The 22,736-nt window shown below is 38.0% G+C and overlaps 1 protein-coding gene across 5 annotated transcripts in view; it reads left to right on the plus strand.

The window, feature by feature from the left end:
* Window positions 1–22,736, plus strand: part of GNPTAB (N-acetylglucosamine-1-phosphate transferase subunits alpha and beta) — a 46,859-nt gene that overhangs the window by 4,328 nt on the left and 19,795 nt on the right. For all 5 annotated transcript variants that reach the window (XR_003927089.1, XM_030040232.1, XM_030040231.1 and 2 more), the window contains exons 2-10: window positions 777–862; window positions 6,508–6,627; window positions 8,603–8,644; window positions 9,394–9,599; window positions 10,271–10,335; window positions 10,605–10,739; window positions 18,959–19,120; window positions 20,882–21,061; window positions 22,151–22,321. Coding sequence is in view for 4 of the 5 variants with exons in the window: in XM_030040232.1 (XP_029896092.1) it covers window positions 777–862; window positions 6,508–6,627; window positions 8,603–8,644; window positions 9,394–9,599; window positions 10,271–10,335; window positions 10,605–10,739; window positions 18,959–19,120; window positions 20,882–21,061; window positions 22,151–22,321 (1,167 nt within the window). In the remaining variant the exon portion in view is untranslated. The remainder of the gene's footprint in view (window positions 1–776; window positions 863–6,507; window positions 6,628–8,602; window positions 8,645–9,393; window positions 9,600–10,270; window positions 10,336–10,604; window positions 10,740–18,958; window positions 19,121–20,881; window positions 21,062–22,150; window positions 22,322–22,736) is intronic.

Here is a 22,736-nt window from a genome sequence, read left to right on the forward strand (position 1 = left end):
AACCAAGTAAAGGAAGATCAAGTGTTCTGGTTTTTGAAGATTCGTCTTTCTTTGGTTTAGCTCCATGACTTGGCTCACTGCAGGGTCGGCTGAACTCGTGTGAAGCTAAAGGGAGGTGGCAGAAATACAGGGGATGGAAGAGAGGCTGCAGTCTGCAGAAATACTTTGCTGTTGGCTTAGTCTGGCTGCGATGCAAGACTTCACCTGTATTGGGAAAGAGCTATTGTGTTTTAAGTTTGTGGCCAGGTCAATTTGCATAATTTGATATGCCCTGGCCTGGCTGTTTGTTTGCAAAGCTCAAATTTCAGAGGTGTGTATACTTCAATATGTCCTGTATGAGAATAGAAAGGAAAATGAGCAAAACTATGCTGGGGGGGTGTGTGTGTGTGTGTGTGTCCTGCTTGCATTGAAGTATATTTGGTTTAGATCTCAGCTTTGGGAAAACATTTCTGAATTTTTAAAGGCTAAGAGACAAGGGAGAGGTAACCTAGATGAATAGTAGCTTACAAAGTGTGTCTATAAAATATGAAATCCTTTCTTGCAGAGAAGAAACAAAGTTTGTTAAAATCAAGTGTGGTCTTAAGTTCTGGTCCTGATTGCTGGCTCAGTGTAATAACTTAGTTTGGATTAAGGTCTAGTCAGTTGTGCATTAATGCATAGATTAATTTGAATGAAATTGATTGTGATTAAACATATCAAAAGGAGAAATTTAACTATCTAATTTTAGAAGTTCGTGACATCAAATGTTTTTTTTGTTTTGTTTTTTTTCTTTGCAGGTTGTCTTGGAGTGGAGTAGAGACCAGTATCATGTTATGTTTGATTCATACAGAGACAACGTTGCTGGCAAATCATTTCAGAATCGGTAAGCTTTATTTGCAGTTGACAGTATTGCACATCTTACTGTTCAATGAATTTTCAAATATATAAATCAAATATTTTAGATGAAGTAATGTACTGTTGAGTAGGACCTTATTGTAGGGGCTCTAAATCTCCAGCAAACTTTAAACTTAGTGGTTTTAAAATTGTGCATAATATCCCAGCGTGGAAGATATTTGGAAGCTCTAGTCATATAACAGAGTTTACATTTTAACTGCATTTAATTCATCCAGTCTCTAATGAAGCATCAAAATGGTGATAAAGTTAATAATAAAGGGAGGACATGACATGGTTTCCATACTAAGATAGGAAAGTACAAGTACTGTTCCTATGCACTTAAAATTCCAACTTTCAGTGTTTTGAAAAGTTGTTTTTCATTTACCTTACATTTTCTGTGACATCTCATGAGGGACATTATTTAGTAGAGAAGTCACAAAGCTAGTAAGAAGAAGCTTTTTAAAGCTGAGTGCATGGGAGAAGTTGCTCACAGCAAGTTGGAAACCAAGTCATATGGGTCATTTGTTTCAGTTGTGTTAACTGCTATGTGACTTCTTGTGGTTTCATCGTTCATGTCTGAATGGTCGTGGGGTCTGCTCAGGAAGTCAGTGGACTGTGAATTGGTAGGTGGAAGAAGCTACTAAGGAGATATCATCTGACTCTTAAGTGTTGATACACTTGACTGGAAAAAAAAGCCCTGAAAGCAGATGCTTAATCTGCCTTGTGGTTTGTTGAATCACGGGACAGTAGAAATGATCAGATCAGTTTGTCATGCTTTAGCTGGTGCGACATAACTCTGTAAAAGTACATTGCGTCGTGTCACTGAATCCTACACGGTTTTATAGTCTCACGTCTTGCCCCCCTCCCCCATTTTCCAAAGGATGATAGGTGAAGGCAGAGTGATGCAGCTCATATGGATGATTAGCTTAATGTTTACATGTTTATGCAGTACTGAAGTGAAAGCATGGTAGTTTGTTCCTGTCAGTACTAAAATGCTTGACTTTGTGATGATTTAGTACAGTGCTTTTATAAAACGTTTGAGTTTGTCGAAAACAAAATTGCAAATCTTACTGTTGTGATGTAGGTATAGTCAGTTCCCATTTCTGCAGCGTGCTTTCTTACTTCACTTTTGTTGTATAAAGCACTCCTTAGCTAGTGTTGATTTCTGTGAATTGTGAGCAAAATATCCAGTGCTTGGGGAGGAACTATTGGCTGCCTGAGCAAAAGCTTAAGGTTTTCATGTTGGGTGCTTAAGTTATTCCAGTTTACCCATATGCCTTTAATACTCTTATGTCAGTTGTGGCAGGGAGGTTTGTTGTGATATTTGTGTGCAGATAGCAACTTCCTGTAAAAATTCATACCAACAAAGCGTCTTTGCGGAGACATGCTTTTAGGCATCTGTTAACTTTTAGAAGTTGCTTGTCAGGGGTTCAATCTGTTTTTATTATCAAGCTTCACGAATGCAGTAATGGATCTCATCTTGCAGTATGCACTATATCAGCGGTGGTTTGATGGAGTTTTTAAGGCTAGTATCAACGCAACTTGTAGGGTGTCACATGGTTTTTACATAAACTGAGGATTGTGGACTTCCTGTTTTGATCCTAGCTTATCCATTGATTTTAATCACTTCTTATTTTAGTGTTAGAGAAAAATACTCAGAATTGGAGAACAGGAAGCTTATTGGTTTGGAAATTAAGCAGATCCAGTGCTTAGTGGGAAGTAAAAGCTGCCTGGCCTTTAGGAAGTATTAATGGACCTTCAACTGAATTAAAGTAGTGTCATTTTCAAGGAGCTTTGCAGGAAAACATCTCTGTTCTTGTCAAACGGTTGTGTTATAAACTTTTATAAAGAAAACTGCAGTGTAAAATGTAGACAAATTTGTGCATGTGGGCAAGCTCCTTATGATTATAAACTCAAAAACTCTTCTTCCTGAGTAACATAAAGACAGTGATGTTGCTACCATCATTAGTTACACCTATTGAGTCTTGTTCTCTGCCAGACCTTGGAAAACTTTGTTTTGCCTTGAAGTTTAGCAATTGCTTTAGTTTGCTTTTCCCTCCTGTCCCATGTCCTTCAGCATCCTAGCTGTTGCACTTTCCAGGTAGTCATGTCAGCTGCTAAACTTCCTACTTACATTTCCCAGGCTCTTACAGAGCCTGAGACAGTGGAGTAGAAATTCCAGGGCTTTTTACCAAGCCACCTCACCCAAACCTATTTTTGAAGACTTAGTTATTTGATATGAAAATAAAAAAGGGGAGAAGTAAACTAAATAATGGAGTTGCATGCATGAGTGTCTTGGACAAGAACTGTGTTTTATTACTGTCCACCAGCAAATTCTGCATTTTGGCAAATGCTGACGTGTAACTTTGCTATTCCAGGACACGGCCAAATCATATTTAAAACTCCAAAATATGTATGGAAACAAAATGTGAAGGAACAATCCTCAGCTTTTAAAATGTACAGACTGCTTTCAGTATGGTACAGCAAGTGAGAGCCATCAGTGGTTGGGGAGCCATTAATTGTTGAGCAGGGTGGGGCTGGAGAGAGGAAAAGACACACAAATTAGGGAGCTAAGAGGTACTGGAGCAGGAATAGCAATGGAACAGCTGAGTTGCTGTTGGTGGCTAATTACAGAGATGTAATAGGCAGGAGGGCTGGGAGGTTTATAGTGGGGAGCTTAAGGGCATAATAGACTTGCGCTCATTCATAAAGAGGCTCGGCAAGGTTGGAGATCACCGTATGGTAGCTTGGGAGAGATCCAGAGGCTGCTGTACTCCTTCAGCAACAGTGGATGCTGAGACAATGAGGCTTTGTCTTCCAGCTGCAGTCTTGGCTGTGAGCATGGCTCTCGCATGTAAACAAACGTCACGGGTACGGAAAATGCTTTCTGGCAGGTGCACAGAAGAGGCAGCATGTGACAGGTCTTCTGTCCCATCTGGGAGAGCCGGTGGCTCTGGCTTTGTCTTCAAGCAGGATCCTATAGATGTTTTTAGGTTTGCAAATAAAAAAGGGTACGTTTCTGAAAGAGGAAAATGTAAAGGAGTATCCGAAAGAAGCCTTTACTTATTAATTGTCTGGGAGTCTTCAAGGAAGTTTCCAAAGTCTGTGTTTGCTGATGTTAAAAACAGTAGCAATTGGGAAAATTGGTGATTTTCTGTAGAAGGGTGTTACATAATGCCCATTTAGGCAGCTCGTCTTGGACTTCATCTGTTTGCCAGACTGGTATTTGTGATGAAGACGAAATGTATAAATCCACATGAAGGAGAAATGCAGTTACAGAATTTGAGGGAGAAAGTTTGTGATCTTATCTGACCTTGAACAATTTGCAAAAGACTCTGCATACTAAAAATAGTGTTTCAGAAGGATAATGTGGAAGTGGCTCTCATGTTCTTTTTTAATTTTAAAGCAAAATCCCACTACATGCTTTTCGAAATATAAACTCTCAGTACTTTTTAAGAAGCCATGAAACCATCAGAAAACTTTGGCAAAGACCAAAAAGGTGAAATCTTAACAGTGTTCCTGATCCTAGTTGGGAGCAACAAATTAATTTGTGTATGATATCTCTTTTTTTATTATTATGTTTGATAATGCTACTTTCTCAAACCATGTATGCTGTAAAAGTGCATTAGGAAAATTTATCCGAGTATTTGGATAAATTTTAAGCAATTAGACTAGAGGATCTGCAAACAGTTCACTTGCTTTAATAGCCTTTTTTACTAGTGTCTATTGCCACTGGTAATGAAGAATGAGATTGCCATGCCAGGGTCAAGTCAGAATTGACATACCTGCATCTGACCAAAAATGCCTTTCCTCGGTGGACTTTATTAGCATGTGGCTGTATGTGACATCATTTCAATGCTAAAAATTAAGTGTAGAAAAATTACATAGTTATATGTGCTATTGCATAGAAACACACTTTTAGCAAATGATAAATTGGGGAGAGGCTTCACAGTCAAAATTGCCTCATACCCTAGAAAGAGTTGGACTTGAGGCATTTTTTATTTTTGGACATTTTATGTTCCTCAGTGAAGCCTGGGTAAATAAACTCTGCACTTTGCCCAGAAGACTGAGGGTTGGGCATTTTTGAAATCAGCTGACTTGAGTCAGGCGCTTCCACCTAAAATGCTCTTGTCTTAGCTGTAGTGTACAAGGGACTGTCAATGCAATAATTTAACTGATCACAACAAATGTAGGAAAGCTGGAAGAGTTCCTGCCATTGAATTTCTACTTCTGTGGAGGACTTTTTAGTTGAAAATGTGCCTTGAGTTGCACCTGTTAATGAACCAGAAGCTAGTGTCACCTCCTGAGAAAGAGGTGAAATAACTGATTAGAAGGGTAGTTGTATTCACTAAATTGACTTTGCCAGTTGAGAGGGTAGCCTCCTGCAGAGTGTTGCATGTCAGAGGTGAGAGACTTTCTGTGTGGTGCTGCTGGGGCAGGCAGCACTTCTTTTAGGTGTTCAAACTGACCCACTGTTATCCTCGTAAGTGTCGTAGCTCAGTTAAGAACAGTGATGAATTGAGTACAAAATGTTCCTGTCTATTGTGCTGTGACCAGCTACTGGCTGCCCTTTTACCAAATTTTGTGCTTGTTATTGAATCTCAGCCAGCAGAAAATGAAGCTGGGTGGAAGTTGTCTGCATGTCTGCAAGGGAAGGTGGAGGAGATACTGGCTTATAAGCTCTGTCTCTTTTTGAATGCTTTTTGAAGGATGCAGTGGGTGGGGAGGGAACACCTTCCCTTGGAAACTTCATTAAATGACCCTGTGGATCTTAGCATTAGAGAAGTGCTCAATGTTTGCTAGGCCATCTACAGTTTAGGAAGGTATTGAATAGCTTGACACTGAAACTTTTGAAAATAATAGTTCGGGCATCCTCCTGCTGTCTGGGACTGAAAGTTTCACTTATGGCAGCAGCCTAGAGTACCCACTGAAACAAAGCTGTGGGCCTCAGAGAGGAGATACGATAAACAAATAGAAAAAAGGTACCCAAACCCTTTTCTTCTGCCTTAGGTATGCTAGGAAATCTCTAACTGTCCAGAAACAGCCCAGTGTATTGAATTGTGGCAAGAATGAATTTGACTGCTGTGTCTAGGGTCTGAATTCATGCACCCTACTTATGTCGGTTTATGAAATGCCCTGTTATTAATATCTAAGAGGCATTCCTAGGACAGAGACCTGGTCCTGCTGAGACCTTATTGGCTCTGTGCAACTAAATAACAGCAAGTATGATTTAAATCTTTATACTTCATGCTGTCCTGTCTAACGTAGTTGGTGAATTAACGATGTGCCTGGATGCTGGTACTGATTTGAGAAATATTTTATGGGTTTGAAGGAGTTGGGTTATAAGTTAATGTCAGTGAAAGTTAGAGCATAAAGTTCAGACTTCATTTAGTTACTGAACTGTTATAGCCACTTTATGTCCTTTTTGGTTTTATGTCTGTGCTGTTTTGTCAAAGGCTTGTGTATAATTAAGAGATGATATATATAGCTAAAGAGAAGCTTTTTGCTTTGTCTTGTTTGCAGCCCAGACACCAAGTATTTCTGTTGTTAGACAGAAATTGCTATCGTAGGATGCCACAAACACTTGTAATGTAATATTAAACAGCTCATGTAGCTTTCATTTGAATTATGTAGGCTTTGTTTACCCATGCCGATTGATGTGGTATACACCTGGGTGAACGGCACTGATGTTGAACTGATCAAAGAATTGCAACAGGTCAGAGAACAGATGGAGGAAGAACAGAAAATAATGAGGTAATAATCTTATGTATTTTTTTCCCCTTTAACTGACAGCAGCAATCTAATGCAGTATTAGCCCTTTTCGTTTTTCTCCTGTGTTATTCAACATGAAAATTCAAAGAGCATTTTCTCACTTTTTCATTTGATTATTCTCAAAACCTTGTTTCGGTTCTACATTTAGCTATGAAGTACTGTCTAATCAGAAAACTGTTTAAGATACAAAGCATAATAATTTTAAGTAATTACAGCTGTTCTGTCTTGAATTTGTAAAATGGCATGCAGAAAACTGCTTTGTGTATGTGATTTTGTATTGATTTCTACAACTCAGTTTGTAAATGATAATAATAAAACTATATCTCAAATGTATAATCTCTCTTCATCCCCTTTTTCCTCCTCACTTCCCCCCCTTCCCCAGTATTTCTTTTTATAACGGGCTTAATAAAATCTTAAGCATATGTTTCTTAAAGGCTCCTTTTTAAACTTAGATTTGTAGTCTCCCAAACACTGAAACTGAGAAAGAAGAAAATTTATTCATGTTATAAAGGTATGAGTCAGCCTTCTAACTGAGGAGGGAAAGACATGTATTGGTGTTATAGATTGTGGTATACTGTTCTGCAAAATTACTCATGTAAGGCTTCAAACGCAGGCTGTAGCAGATACCTTGGATTGTGTCTTGTAACCATTGATTTATTTCTTAATAAGCAACTCTGTGGTCACGTGATCTGTTTTGGCCAGAAAATATGCTAAATGGAAGAGCAAGTCTGTATTTTAAGGGTTATAATAGTTCTATTCAGAATAATCTGAAATCCACAAGTAAGTGGATTGATCAGATTTTTGGCATGTTATTACTTGCAATTTAGGTACCACTGACAGTGTGATCACAAGTGAAATTCTGGATCTTTGTTTTGCTACTTAAACAGTGAAAGTATTGGTAGAACTTTAAATCCATTAAGTTTAAACATCTTAAACATAGGCATGGTCTCTGCTCTGAAAAGCTTTCAGATTTATACTCATCTTTTCCTAGCAGTTCATATAGCAAATGTTAGTGGTTTTAGCTTTGTCATCACTCATGCTGTGATTCCCATTTTACAAAGGGAAAAACACATTGGTTTTTTTTTTTTTTTTTATAACGCTGATTTGGAAAGTTGATATCAAGCCTATGAGTAAGACTCCTGTCCATGCCACATTCATTATCTACAGGGGCACCTGGTTCTCTCCCTTGTAGGTAACTTTTTTCATGTACTTTGAAATCAGTTAGCACTGTTACAAAAAGAGCTGTTTCATGGGATCAAGATACCTGCACAAGACAAAGGCTATAAATCTCTGCCAATGGGTGTATATTTTGTATCGCTTAGCAAAACTTAGTAAGTTGTAGCTTTCTTGGCGATATGCCTGAACTGAGCTAGTCATGGTCCAGGTGCTTTATTCTTCACTGGGAGAGAGTAGCTTGATGGATGGTGATTCTCTTTCTGTTGGTGTGTGTAGAAGGGTGTCCTTCTGATACTATCGTTATTATTTAGCGTCAGCACTGCACTACCCTTACATTAATCCTCATTAGCTTCTTTGTGCACATAGCAAATGCATGATAGACCTTATCAGAATACGTATGTTAGGCAAAACAATCAAGTCAGCCTAGTTTCAGGCTACTTCATCCAGGTTTCTTACCAGTGTTTTTCATATCACCATCAGTTTCATTAAGTAATCTAATAATAACCCCTGAAAGTCTTGTTAGCAAAAAGAGTCCCACTGCCACAGCTGTCAGCACAGCCAAGAGTTTTTGAGCTACGCTGCATGAAGGTGAGCAGTGAGGGGCACGTGTGTCAGCCTGTGCTCACCTTGACAAGGCCAATGGCAAGGCCTTGGCGGTTCTATAACTGGGTTATCGGTGCTTTCACAACGTGTCCCAGACTCAATTAACAATCTGAAATTAGACTAAATTCTTTACTGTCAACTTGGTGTTACTTAATGTAGTTGTTTTACTTCGTAATAGGGAAATCCTTGGAAAGAATGCAACAGAACCAACAAAGAAGAGGTGAGTTTTTGTGCTTTTGAGCATAAATTGGAATAAATGATATCTTACTCATTGCTAGCTGAAAGCAGATGCTGGCTGGGGAGGTGGTTTGGTTTTCTATAGCCTGTGCATGCTTTCCTTCTATGTCACTTCAAGAAAAGTTGACAGCATGATAATATATTGTGTTGAATAAAAGTAATGTTGTTGTGATATATGTGAATGAGCTTCTTAAAATGTGACAATTTCTGAAGTTCAGAAAGTGTATCCGTGTCACTAGTTAGGCACAGTTCCTATTCCAAGTGTGGATTTTTAATGCATATGTACCTGGAATTTTATAATTCAAAAGCATGAATTTTTTTTTCAACGTTGCTTTCACCTGCCATTTGTATACGTGGCACTGCAAGTAATTGTGGAGGGTCCAAGCCAATTGTGGCTCTGCTGCCAGGAAACGGCAGGGCCTGGTCTGTCCCATTCTTCATTTAGCTTGGTCATTCTGCTATATAGAGATCTTTATAAGATCTCCTCTGTGGGCAAACTTTGAAATCTTGGAAACTTGTGAAAAAACAGTTATGGGAATGAACTAAACTGTAACAGTCAGATATTTACCTTCTGCAGCAAAATAAGCGTGTTCTTAGTAATTTCCCCTTGCCCCAGGAGATGTTAGAAACAATTGATCAGATTTTACAAAAACATCTCTTATTGCATCTAACATTGATTTTTGTCTTAAATTTTCTGCTAGTGTTAAATATACCTTTGGTATTTTGCTGTAGTGAGAAGCAACTGGAGTGTTTGCTGACACACTGCATCAAAGTGCCAATGCTTGTCCTGGATCCTGCGCTGCCGACTAACGTCACACTGAAAGACCTGCTGTCCATTCATCCTGCTTTACAAGCTGCTAACAATATGTTCTTTGTAGCAAAACCAAAAAATCCTTCTACCAATGTGACAGTAATTGTTTTTGATAGCCCTAAGGATGGTAAGAACCTATTTGTCAGATTCCAGCCAGTTTTCTAGAAGAAGCTTTTTAGTAAGCTGCTGTGAATTAGGGTTTTTTTTCCTCCAATACTGACTCTGCCACTAATTTTCTGTTTGACTTTAGCAAGTCATTCAACATCTCTTGCCCTCAGTCTGTTCCTCTAAATGATGACATTAATGATACTGTTTGCTTAGCTCCCAGACAACTGATTACAGATTATTAGAGTTCCATGCTTTAAAAGACTGTTGCAAAACAGGTTTGATATCTGAGTATCTGTGTTGCACTGATAATCTCACAAGACTGAGGTTTAGACTGAGGGAAGATTAGTTTTAGAAATCCTCTTTTAATTGCTGTGAAGTCTAGTTTGAATATTATGCAATAAGTTCTGCCCTTGCTCATCGGATTGCATACCTTAAAACAAAATTATCCATGTGTTCAGCATATATAAGTAGGATCTTAGAGCAGGTATGGGCTGCTTATTTTGCTTAATATGTAGAGTCCAAACACTGGTGTTTATTTTACCACCAAGAATTATCTATCACTTATAAAGACAACTCTTCACACCATAAATATCCAATCTTTTTAATTTGCAGAAGTATATCTTAGTTACTAGAATACACAGAAGAGGTTACTTTTGGTTTTTCACCTGCAATGCATTTTATGTATTCTAGTTGAAGCTGCCCATTCTGGAATGTTAAAAGACAACAGCAAACAGATAGTATGGAGGGGTTACTTGGTATGTACTTTTAAAATCTGTTGATTAACTTTTGTATATGTTACACTTTTTGTACATTTTTAGAAAGTGTGTTTCTGTGCTATTCTCTTTCCATAACTCACATGTCGTAAGAAGTGAAAGCTTTTAAAATAACCTGATTTCAGTTTTGAAGGTTAGGTTCAGTGACAAAATATACACTATTAAATCTGTCACCTGATGAAGGATTGACAGATAAATGTGAATTATTGTAAGTTTCAAAAGGTCTTTATGCCCTGTTTTCTTGTTTTTAGACTACAGACAAAGAAGTTCCAGGTCTAGTATTAATGCAAGACTTGGCCTTTCTTAGTGGATTTCCAGCTACATTCAAAGAAACAAATCAGCTACGAACAAAACTACCAGAGAGCCTGGCCTCTAAAGTAAAACTGGTAAGGGTCTGGAGGAAAGAGTAACTTAGTTGTACTGTTTTTTTGGAATAGTTCACATACGAGATCTCATCCACCTAGGAGACTTAGGATGTTTCTGATAGTAATCGGTTTTTCTGTGTGGCTCTGTTTTCTTGAGTTGTGAAGAATAGTAAATAGTGACTCAAATAGTTGCCTTCAAAAGACCACTTGTCCATTCTGTGACTGCAAGTTATTGGGCATTAGATTTGCTAGCTGATTAAAATGTACCAGCCTTATCAGTTTCTCTCAGCCATTTGCTATAGGCTGTGTACTGCTGAAGTGTAGTATATCACTGTCTTGTTTAATGTGACAATTTTGTTTATGTAGCTTCTTAGCTTTTTTTTTCCCTCTTTGCTTTTAGAAGAATTACCTTAATAGTAACAACACTGGATTGTTTCACAGCTGAATGCTGTATTTCTCTCTGCCAAGTACTCTGTATGGTCTTGAGCAAGTTGCACTTCAACTTACCCACCTGCAAGGCAACAGTAGATCAGAACTGGTGTGACTGTGTCATCCATTAACATTTCGTGCATTCTATTCTCCTCTGCCATTTGGACACCTTTTCCAGTTACAGCCAGGTTTAACAGATAGGCTAAAGTTTCAAAAGTTTGTGAAAATCATTGGCTTATGTATTGGAGAGAGATGTGATTGGTGGTGTGAAAGGGGCTGAGGCCAGGGAGTGTGTGGAGGAGAAGGAGTTACCAGGGATAGAGGGATGTCAATCCATAGGTAATCTGACTTTCTTAGTGTGATATCCACCTGTAGGATGTGCTAATTCACTTTATGGCTTGTTCTTGGTGCTCAAATGAGCATGACTTCCTTTCCTTGTCTGTCTCTTTTTTTTTTTTTTTTTTTGGCAGGCTGCGTTAACAAATCATGTATTCTGCTATTGCAGAAATGATAATGATGCCTTTCATAGGCTGGTCACACTCCAACTTAATGCAAGCTGAATTTCTTCTTTCTTGTCTCAGCTTGTGTTAGGCTGTCTTAGAGTCTCGCTAATGGTAGACACCTCCTGAAGTAAACACATTTATGCCTCTCTTCCTACACGCGCTTAAACAGCTTAATAGAGAGAGGTCTTAAACAGTTATTTAAGCTTAAATAGCTCTTTTCTTTTGCCTTTGTTTACATCTCTAATGTATTCATAGAGAGTAGCTATGGCTTTTCCTAGCCTTTGTTTTATGAAGTTAATCAGGCAGTGCTCATCCCACAGCATTGGCTCTCCATTCCTCTCATTATTTTGACAGCTCTTCCCTGCCACTTCCATTGTGGATTTGTCTGCCTTCAACACGATTGACTGCAATTTTGTACAGCAGTTTAAATGAGTCAACACCAGAACTTTTTACACAGTGAAAAATATGTAGTACATAGCTAACCCAAGGCCGGCAGACTGTCAGAGACTTGCTGTGTGCTAGATTATGCTCATTGCAAACAGTGCTGCCACTGTTTCTATGTAACCTCCCTCGCATCCTTCCACTGCTGTGTATTGGTGCTGTTCATAAAAATTGTCTCTTGCTATTGTGAATGTTGCTAGTTAGGGTGAGTGATGGCAGATGTGCTCTGGTGTGGCCAAGGCATCCTTTCTTCTCTTTCCTAGTGGCACATTGGTTAAATGGCAGTGGATATTCATATGGTCAATCTGCCAGTCTCTGCTTGTTTTATATGCTATAGGTATTTTTTTAATTGCTTTAAAGAAGTGGTGTTTACTGTAGAGAAATGAGATTGTTATCCCACAGTAGATGGTACTTCAGTTTTGCTGTCTGAGATGCTAAGTTCTTAATTTATAGTTTGCATGGGGAACATTGTTAGTTAAATGGTTCCTGACTTTTAGCCATCTGAAGAATCTTCTTTGAGTGCAGGTTCATCCATTTGGGTTTGGAGCCTTTTCTAGTTCCTCACCCCAGCTTAAGTTTACCGGTTCCTGGTAGTTTTAACACATTTGACTTAATGGAGCTGAAGAGCTCAGAATACCTTTAACTTCAATTACCAGCTCTTTTCATTTGTTAAACTTGCCCTTTAGCATTCAAGAAATTTAGTAACAAGATGCTCCTTAATTATTTTTTTTCTGTTTCAGTTTAAAGTCAATTGGCTTATGTTTTCCTGACCTAGGGTTGTTTTCTAGGAGCAGCTCTTCTGTAATGTTCTTATTGGTTACCAAATTGGTATCTGAAATAATATTGCCTCTGTCAGTTCAAAGATTATTTGGTGGAAAAGAAATCTGTCTGCTTCCACCTCTGGGAATAAATTGGAGTACCATCCTAGGCAATGTTTGTTCTCTGGTTGAACATCATAGATATAAGCTCTCATAGTACCATCGTTCTGAGGAATGATCCCTCCTCAAACAATATTTGGAATTTCATTCTCTGTCCCTTAGCAGATTTTGCTTTATGCTCTTCTTCCAAAATTTGACTTAAATCAGTTCTTTTATCCATAGTACTCCTTTTTGGTTGGTTGGTTGGGTTTTTTTGAGTTCTGGTGCCTTGTATCGTTAACACTTGGTGTTCCTTTGTCAGAATAGCTTTTATGTGTCTTTCTTGGACGCTTCAGTATCTTTCTGTCCTTGATGTTCTAACACCTTCTCTTCTTCCCTCTGGTGTCATGGCTTGTACTGATATTTTTGCTGCTAAAATATACTTCTTTTAGTATAAGAATGCTTGTTGTTGTAGGGTTTTTTCCTGCCTTTTTTTTTTTTTTCCCCTTGTTCCCAGGTACTTTCTGACTTCATTAGTTGTGGTTATTTCTCTAATTGCATTATCTAACTACTGTTCAAGTCAGTGTTAATGCTTTTTCTCCTTAATACTCCTGTGTGGATTTTTGTTTCCAGCACCCAGAAGTTCATAATTCTCTCCAGGACTTCTGCTGTAAATCTGTCAAGCACTGACCTTATTCTTAGACTAGCCTGTGTCTCTTGTGCTATAATAGAGCCCTTCATGGACACCTTGGAAGAATGAAATGCCCAGATTTCTCCTAATTAGTTTTGAGCCATCTGCTGTTTTTTTATTATCTTGTGGTTTTAAAACTTGTGGAGCGATTCTGTCTGGACCTTAATTTTTTGATTGTAGTAATTTTTTTCCATTTCATCAGATGATCCCTTTCATCATCGTTTTTCCATTCCAGTAGGATCTCTTAGCAGTATTAGTCCAACAAAAACCATGATGGATGGATTCTTTCTGTGTTTCAGTTCTGCTTCTCATGTCCAAGCAGTTGGCTGATCTGTTGTCTGTATCCAAGCTGATCACTAGCTTAACTGTTTTTAGCAAATCTTTAAAATGCTATAGTTTATCTATGTTTGTACATTGCTGTCCAAATGAACATAAAGGCTGCATGTCTGGGGTGTCTTAGATACGTCTCCTATCTCCTTGTCTGTTTTTATGGAAGTGACATCCTGTGCCTATTCTCTTTCTACATGATTTTTCCTTACCCTGACTTGGTTGTGTTTTTCTCTGTGTTGTCAGTCATGTGTCATCGAGTTGATCAAAAATCTTTGTTTGTGCTAGTTCTCTTTTCCTTGGTGTGTTCTTATCTTGTGTAAACGTTACCATTGTGATCAGCTTATTATCTGTTGCTAAGAGCTCCTCTTCTGCAATTTGTCTAGGCATATCTCCGTATAAACACGTTTTTTTCTCAGGTATCAACAGCATTCTCCAGTTTCTTCATCCAGTCATCACTGCTGTCTGTGTTTCTTTTCCCGGTGGTGGATGCTTTAGAGCAATTAAATTGGGATTACTGTACCCTGTGTGGTCATAGCAGCGGATTCTTCCCCAACCAGTTCTCTGCTCTTGATAGCAGCAATTTATTTATGTGTATGTATATCAATGTAAGAAATGTTTTATTTCCAAGGATAAAAATTTCTACATATGAAGTGTGGATGAGGTAGTTTCTATAGAAGCCTTTATTAAGATCCTAGCTCAGAATTAGTTCTTTATTCAGTGGATGTTGTAGGTAGTCAGTTATGGTAAACATAACCAAGTGTGGTTTTCTCCTTACCAAAGAGAGAGGTTCTAGGTTAATGCTACAGCTAAGTAGAAGAAAGGTGGGTTGTTTAGAGTTTCCACTGAAATTTGCAGCAATTCCTCTGCTGTTATCACTTCTGGAATCTGGAGTCTGGAAAGTAGCGTGAGATGCCTGGTGGAGAGGAAGAAATTTGCACATGAGTTTAGGCTAGACTTGGGTCTCATAGCTGCCTCCTGATGCTCAGTGGGTTTGTGCATGCTCTAAGTGGCTGTTTCTTAGTGCAATGCTGGAAGTAAAGAAGTAAAAATAAAAAATTTCAACAATGGTGCTATTAGAAGGGAAGAAAGGTAAGAAACAGAGAAGTGTAGCTGCTGCATTTGTGTTGAATATTGCTAATGCTGTTTTGATTGGATTGCTTTAGTTTGATTGAAATAACTTCTGAATCCAAAGAGGACTAAAAATTGCTTGGACATCTGGGCCAGGTGTTTCTTGTTCTAAAAATCTCTGAGAAAAGCAGCTGAGCTCTAGTAGAGGGGATTAAATTGTGAAGACTTAGTATATAATAAATCAATTTCCAAGGTGAATTATATATGTTACGGTCTACTGAAATTTTGTACTTATGGCCTGTATTGTAATGTAATGATATGGAAGTTTATTTCCAGATGAAGGGTAAGCAGCGGTGTGTCTGCTGATGGCATGTGTTGTTCTAAGTTGTGTGTGTTATCACAGATGTGGCTGAAAATTACATTTGGCTGCTTTTTATTGTCCACTCTTTCTTAACGGTGCTTTAGTAAGCCACTAGATGGAGGTGTTACTCTGGTTATGCAGCTCTCTGCTGCTAAACCATATTTCTTTAAAGGCTGTGAAGACGTTACGTTGTACCTATACTGAAGAAGAGCAACTGAAATTTTTTTTTCCACTTTTCCTTTCCCCACTTACCGACATTTCTAAAGAAAAGAATCATTGTTCAGCCCAAAAAGAGATGCTTGTGACTTAAAAACTAGGTAGTGATATAAAGACTGACAAGGGAAGGATTGAAAGGGCAAGGGGGATTTGATTTGTTCGATTTTTTGTTTTCTGAGGCTACCATGCTGACACTTTTTTACTGAAATAGTGTACAGTAGTGAAAATTTGTGGAGAAAGGTGACTCCTTCAAGATTTAATATCCTGATTGCTTCAGAGAAAACTGAGAGCCTGCAGGTTTCCTTCCTTTGCAAAATATTGTTTCCTCTTTAATCTGCATGGGCACACATATATGGACATGTTATGTTGGAAACTAAGGGCTGTAATATGTCTTTTAATGACTTTGTCTTACTAATGGAAAAAAAATCCACGTAGGAAACTGCAGGCACAGTGATGCTGGATGTTTGCTGTCCTCACTGCCTTGAGGGTGGAGGGTCTGGGGTTCTTACTGCTGCTCTTGTCAGTGTTGATGGAGCAGACAGGTGGCTTTAGGAGTTGTGTTATACGTTCACACAGATGTAATAAGTAAGCTTAGTAGAAAAAAAACCTAAGGCATTGCATTCCTTTTGGCTATGAGATGACCCTCCTACTAGTTACCTTAGAAAGGGAACTTGATAAATATGTAAAGACAACAGTATTTCATATTTGTAAAGCTTTTTGTAACTCTTTAACATAACACATGCCTCCCCCTTCCCTTGCTATGCTGGCATATGAGTTTTCCTAATATCCATACCGGAGTGTGAAAACAGGAGCATCTCATTTCCTTAACAATCAGCTTTGGTCATTAAGAAGATAAAGTGTAGTAATTTAAAGACTGGTTAAGAGTCCAAGTTCCACCTCAGAAAAAAATCTGCTCTTTAGGCCTCTTACCTTGAGAACGTGGAAATGAAATTTTAGTTCTGCATGGGGTGGCATAGCCCATCCGCCCTGCCTCCTAGTCTAGTAAGTCTAAGCATTGCCAAACATGCTGGCTCCAAAGGAGAACCTGCATTTACCTTTACCTGGTGGGGAGAATGCAGTTTTCCTGTTTCATTTTTGAGTGCATGATATAAATGTGCAGGGGCGGTGGTCCATGTGTATGCCTGCGTGGCATCTTTTCAGCCTGCTTGTGTTAGAAGCTGAGGCTCACCTGATCACGCTGACTCTGTGCATCTACCTGCTTGTTTTTCTGTTCTATTTTCACAATACCTTTGGATCTGCTGACTTGTTTTGTCAGGGTGAAGGTGATCTCTAGAAGATAATGTTTCAAGGGAATGGGCAATTGCATGCATCCCCACTGAGAGGAGGATAATACCTGTGAGACATCAGAAAATCTGCCAGAGATTTCCATTTTGAATATACCAGCCACAAAATGCTCTGAGCAGAGCTTGCAATTCATTAGAATCTAGTTAGTTATGTCACCAGATAACTTCATTGAAATCTAACTTTATTGATAGCTCTGCTTATGAAAAGACTTGTTTCTTAAAAAAGGTGTTGGTGGAAAAAAAACCACTGATGTAATAAGAATAATCTATTCAATGTAGGGGTTAAGTCTGATGCTGAGCAGTGGACCACATTTTTTCACTACTTCTTGTTTGTGCCTGGACTGTTACATATTTAAAAACCTAGAGTATATATGCTGTCTTGGGGGGGGTGGTGGAACGGGAAGTTTTTGTAATAAATCTAGTTAGGAATCTGTAGTACACATACCTATTTTGACTTTAGTGGAAACAAATTGAAGAGAAACTAAATGTTCTTAAATGCTTTCAAAGCTCTAGAATGGTAATATTTTTCGTTTGTTATATGTATGTTTTAAATGACAGATTCTAAGGGACTGTGTGACACTGTTGTATTCCTAAATAAAGCACATACCCACTGATGGCAGCTTTGCAATCTGTAGCATTTCGATATTGATATTTTTGGAGGTTGCTAGCTGCAGTCCGTAACTATACCTCAGCCATTTAGCTACTGAAGCCATCCTTTCCACCCGTAGGTTCAGATGATTCCCTGGAAGGTCTGAGATTTATCAGATTTTTCTGATGGCAGGCCTCATAAGTCAGATTGAAAGATCTCAAATAGCATATGAGTCAAAGCATCAACAGCTTTAAAATGTCACAAGTGGGACAGCTGGTCTTGCTAAGGGAAGGGGTGCTAACTCTGGGACAAGTGTTGTTTTAAAATGAGCAGAAAGGGTCAGATTTAATAAAAAATAAAGGAAAAATCACTTAAGGCTATTATGAAATATACTGTGATGGTTTTGTTGTTTTCAAACATGACAGTATTCAAATTTTGGTAACTTATGAATTGCTTTTATGGATCTTATGTAACTGAAAATCTGGTAGATATGCTTATTTGTCTTATGTTGCGTGAAGGGACAAAAATTAAGCATAGCATCTAATAAATATTGTTAACGATTAACTGCAGTTATTCTCAGTCCGACTCTTTTGAATCGAAGTGCAGTTCTGCTTTTAGCTTGTTTGTGTCTGCTCATGCTACTTCATACGGTAAACACAGCATTTTATTGGATTATGCTATATTTCTAGTGAAATGTTTTGGTGCCCTGCAATTTGTAAGCTATACTAGCTGTTAGAGAGAGCATGTAGTGCAAGCCCGTTCTTATCCTGTGCATTATGAAATCTGATATACAGACTTACTAGTGGCAAGAGATAAAAACAGCAAACAGATCAAACAGTCCCCAACTAAGAAATGACCTTAACAGCCTATTGGCAACCATCATTAAGGACTTGGAGACCCACATGGATTAGTTCTGGAGCCCTTTGTATCTCAGATTTCTGAGCTGTAGGTTGATCTGTAAACCATTCTGAAAATTTCACGCTTCTGACAGCAACGATGAATCGGTGGCCTTAATTTTCTGAGAAAAGCATTGCTTGATTAAAACAGAAAAAAAAGTATGATTCTTTCAGTCATATAATAAAGTTGTAATAAAATATGAATTTTGTTGGAGGGAGGGGGGCAGGGGGAAAGGATGGGGACTTATTATTCACTTACTCCAGAAATATTTGTAACATGGATAGCTTTACTGTTGCTGGATCACTGCGTAAAGAGAAATTTTCTTTGGAAAATGAAAATTAAGCATCTAGAAATGTTGTGTATCTTTATATGTTTTTAATTTCCCATTTTACTACCCCTTTTTGTGTTCTTACAAAATTCTAGTTCTTTAAAAACAGTGTTTATCAGTCATTCTTATTAGTAACTCAAGTAAGAAAAATATAACAAAAAGATGGATTTGGCGAAGAAAGAGTGCTGCTGTTGGTGCATGCCAGAAATTTTCTCTGCTTGTATAGTTGCAGCTCTATTCAGAAGCCAGTGTGGCTCTCCTGCAACTGAATAACCCTAAGGGTTTCCAAGAACTGAGCAAGCAAGCAAAGAAGAACATGACTATAGATGGAAAAGAACTGACACTTAATCCTGCTTATTTGCTGTGGGACCTCAGCTCTGTCAGTCAGGTAGGTAAATTCTGTTGTAGCATGTAAAGGTGGTAGTATTTAAAAACTGCAAGTAGAGGCTAAGTAGTCAATGACAAGGAACGTGGGATTTCTTCCAGAAGCTTGGAAGTGTTAAGAATGCAGTATTTATTATGTTGTAAGAAAACATCACAAGAACACTGTCAAATTCTGGAATCGAGGAGGAAGAAGGATCAAAGTGTGACATTTAATTTAAATTTTAATGTTTTCCACTAAATGAAAGATTTTGCCCTCTGCACGTGTTCTGATAAAGTTGTGTGCAGTCAAGTCCTGAAAGGCTTAACTGATACTGACTGGCAGATAAGCAGGCTTCTTGTGTGGGAGAGACAGAGGGCTTTGTTAACAAACATGAATGTTTCCTTTCCAATATGTTTCTTAGACATCTTTGTGGCATCATATATGCTGACCAAATGCTAATTACTTCTCTTCCAAAAATTTTGAAGTCCTGAAATACAGATATCTGTAAGGAAAGGAGGTTTACTTCAAATGCTTTTGATACAAGCAAGGGTGTTTGGTTTAGCAAAAGGAAATAAAATAACAAGATGTCTGTTTCAAGATAAGATCTTCTAAAATCTTAGTTTTTTTCTCCTGCTAGAACTTAATTTTACAGTAAATGTCAAGTGGCATGGGTAAAATAGATGTGCCCTCTCCAGTAAAGCTTGCAGTCTGTCTTTGTATCCTGTGAACCTGGCTTTTGGGGGAAATTTTCCTTGTTAATACAAATGCTGAACTCAAACTTTATACTTTCCCATGTTGAAATTATGCATTATTTTGTAAATGGGTACCAAGCCAGTGGATGCTGGTGTTGCTGAAATGTTTTCAGTTGTTATGTTTTTGAGAATGTGTAAGCTATCTTACTGTACATATTAGAAAAAGAGACTTCTTTACAGTGTGTAGAATCTGTAACAAAACTGGTAATTGTTAAATGTTCAAATTTTTCTTGTTTACTGTTTCAGTTGGGCATACTTCTTTTAGAAATGTTCCTTTTAGGCAGCCTTAATTTTTGTTTTTAGAAGAGGTCATTAAGTTCTAATAAATGGGAGAAGAAACATATGTTACAGTGTCATGTAACCTAATTTTGTTACTTACCTGAAGAGCTTCTAATTAAAATGTTGTCTTTTTAACAAAAATGTACGGAAACATCTAGCTATTTGGTAGTATTAGGCTCAGTTTTGTTAATTTTCTCCTGCTTAAGTTCTTTAAAATAAGAGCAGAGGATAACTGAAGAGCTGCTACATCATGACGGTTCCAGTGTATCTATATTAGGTGACATTTATATATGGCTTATAATGCAATGTACTTGGAAGGCCCCAGCCTCTTAAAACTAGATTGCTAAAAGGTGATGTTATGGATTTGAAATGCAACTTGGCTTTTGATCAAGATCAGAAAATAATTGAAGGTAATAATCTAGGAAAACAGGAGGGTGTGCTTTTTCTGGGGTTCTTTCTTCAAGAGCCTGGATCACACAAAGCACTGTTGTCTTGTGGTGTGGTCAGCAGACATCCTAATGATACCAGGTTTTCAGCCATTGATGTCAGAAGATTGTATTGTTTACCTTGATAATTCGGAAGAATATGATCCTTTAGAAGAATAATGGTACTTGATTGGTGTACTTTTTATTTTTGACAGCTAAGTTCTCAAATGCTTATGCACCCATATGCTAAAGCATACTGTTGTTACCTAGCTGGATCAGTATGTGAATGTTCTATTTAAAATCTAAGAAAGACTTTTTTCTTTTTATAGTCTAAACAGGATGAAGATATTTCTGCCAGCCGTTTTGAAGATAATGAAGAGCTGAGATACTCGTTGCGATCAATAGAGAGGCATGCCCCTTGGGTACGACATATTTTCATCGTCACTAATGGGCAGATTCCTTCTTGGCTTAACCTGGATAATCCTCGGATAACCATAGTGACACATCAGGTAAAACCCAAACAAACAAAAGCCAAACAAAAAAACCCCACCAGAAACCCCAAACAAACGAAAATACCAGCATGAAAGTGGCACTAGTAAAGATTCTGTGTTTGTTTTGAAATGCAATTATCCCCTTTCAACTAAAGGCTGCATTTATTTGGAAGGTAGAAGTGACCACCTCTTCCTCATCTCATCCATGGTTTTATTAAACCCCAGTATGTCTTTGTATTTTGGCTAAGCGGATAACTGAATATATATCAAGCCTTCATTTAGTCCACTTTTCCAAATACTGAAGCTTCAGCTAACGTATACCCATGTCTGATTTCCTTATGAAGTTTCTTTATAAAGAATCTGGGGAGAAGAAAATGTAATTTGAATCCATAAACACTCTCAGGACCGGTAATAATCTAATAAGCTTGTGTTGAGACAGGATGGAATTACAATTACTGGAACTAAGGTGATGGCTGCAAAAAAAGTAGCTATGCATTCTAAAAATCTTAACTTAAAAAGAGAAAGGGAATCCTTCAACCTTCCTGAATAAGTGAAACAAAAATATTCTAGTAGCTTCTTATTATGAATTTGGGAGTAATTTTGGTATCTGGACATGCTATAGGAGCCCTGAGCAACCTAAGTTGGAACAAGATACTAATTCAACTTCTGTTGCTGTCTGCTTGTGAAGTTACTTGAAAGAGATGGAAGAATCCTGACTTTCTGAGTGCTGGAACAGGTTCAACTTGCTTGAAATTTTGTGCAGCCTGTACTGCATGAGAAGTATAAATATGTGTACACTGGGCCTGATCCAGTACCCAGTGAAAGAGGAGTTTGTGACTTTGCGTTGAACCAGGTGCAGTTTCTTAGTTAAGCAGAAGACTTGAGAATGGTTTTCTGTGGGGAAAATGAGATAGTGAAGTTTTTCTTTTTTGCTACAATATTTTCACTTTTTTGTCTTTTGTGTTTCTCCTTGTTCTTGATAAAACTTTTTTTTTAGTAGATAAGTATCAAATATAAAAGGTCAGGCACACCAGATATGGTTTTGGTTTTTTTATTTATTTTTGCCTTCTGAAACTGTTTTGGGTTGTTGGGGCTTTTTTGTTTTAGGAAATATTTCAGAATGTGAGTCACTTGCCTACCTTCAGTTCACCAGCTATTGAAAGTCACATTCATCGTATCAGTGGCCTTTCTCAGAAGTTTATCTATCTCAATGATGATGTTATGTTTGGGAAGGATGTTTGGCCTGATGATTTCTACAGTCACTCTAAAGGTCAAAAGGTAAGCCATTATGAAAGGATTTTTTACCAGAAATAGATGTAAAGCTTTTCTATGCTAATATAATAAAAATCAAAGATATACTACTTTGAAAGGAAGAGCAAATACAAGAAGATTTCCCTTTGCTCCCCGTTCCCCCTTTTACTTCTAAAGGTTCATTATTCTTAACTAGACAATTGTTAGCAAAGGTGCAGGGTGGAGAGGGCTCTGTCTTTTTTTTGTATGTGTGCTGTGTTGATGTTTGTGTTGCAGAATTACTTTTTTTCATATTCACTCACAGGTTTCTGGCGGTATAATGGTTCCTCTGTCAGGCTTCATGCTTTAGTTTCAGTGTCGTTCTCTAATTCTCCCACTTTCTGTTGGAGCACTGGTAAGACTGATGTGGTGGTTGGCAGCTGTCAGTCTTTCCTCCCTTGTA

This window comes from Aquila chrysaetos, chromosome 17, assembly GCF_900496995.4.
Source record: "Aquila chrysaetos chrysaetos chromosome 17, bAquChr1.4, whole genome shotgun sequence".
Lineage (NCBI taxonomy): Eukaryota > Metazoa > Chordata > Aves > Accipitriformes > Accipitridae > Aquila > Aquila chrysaetos.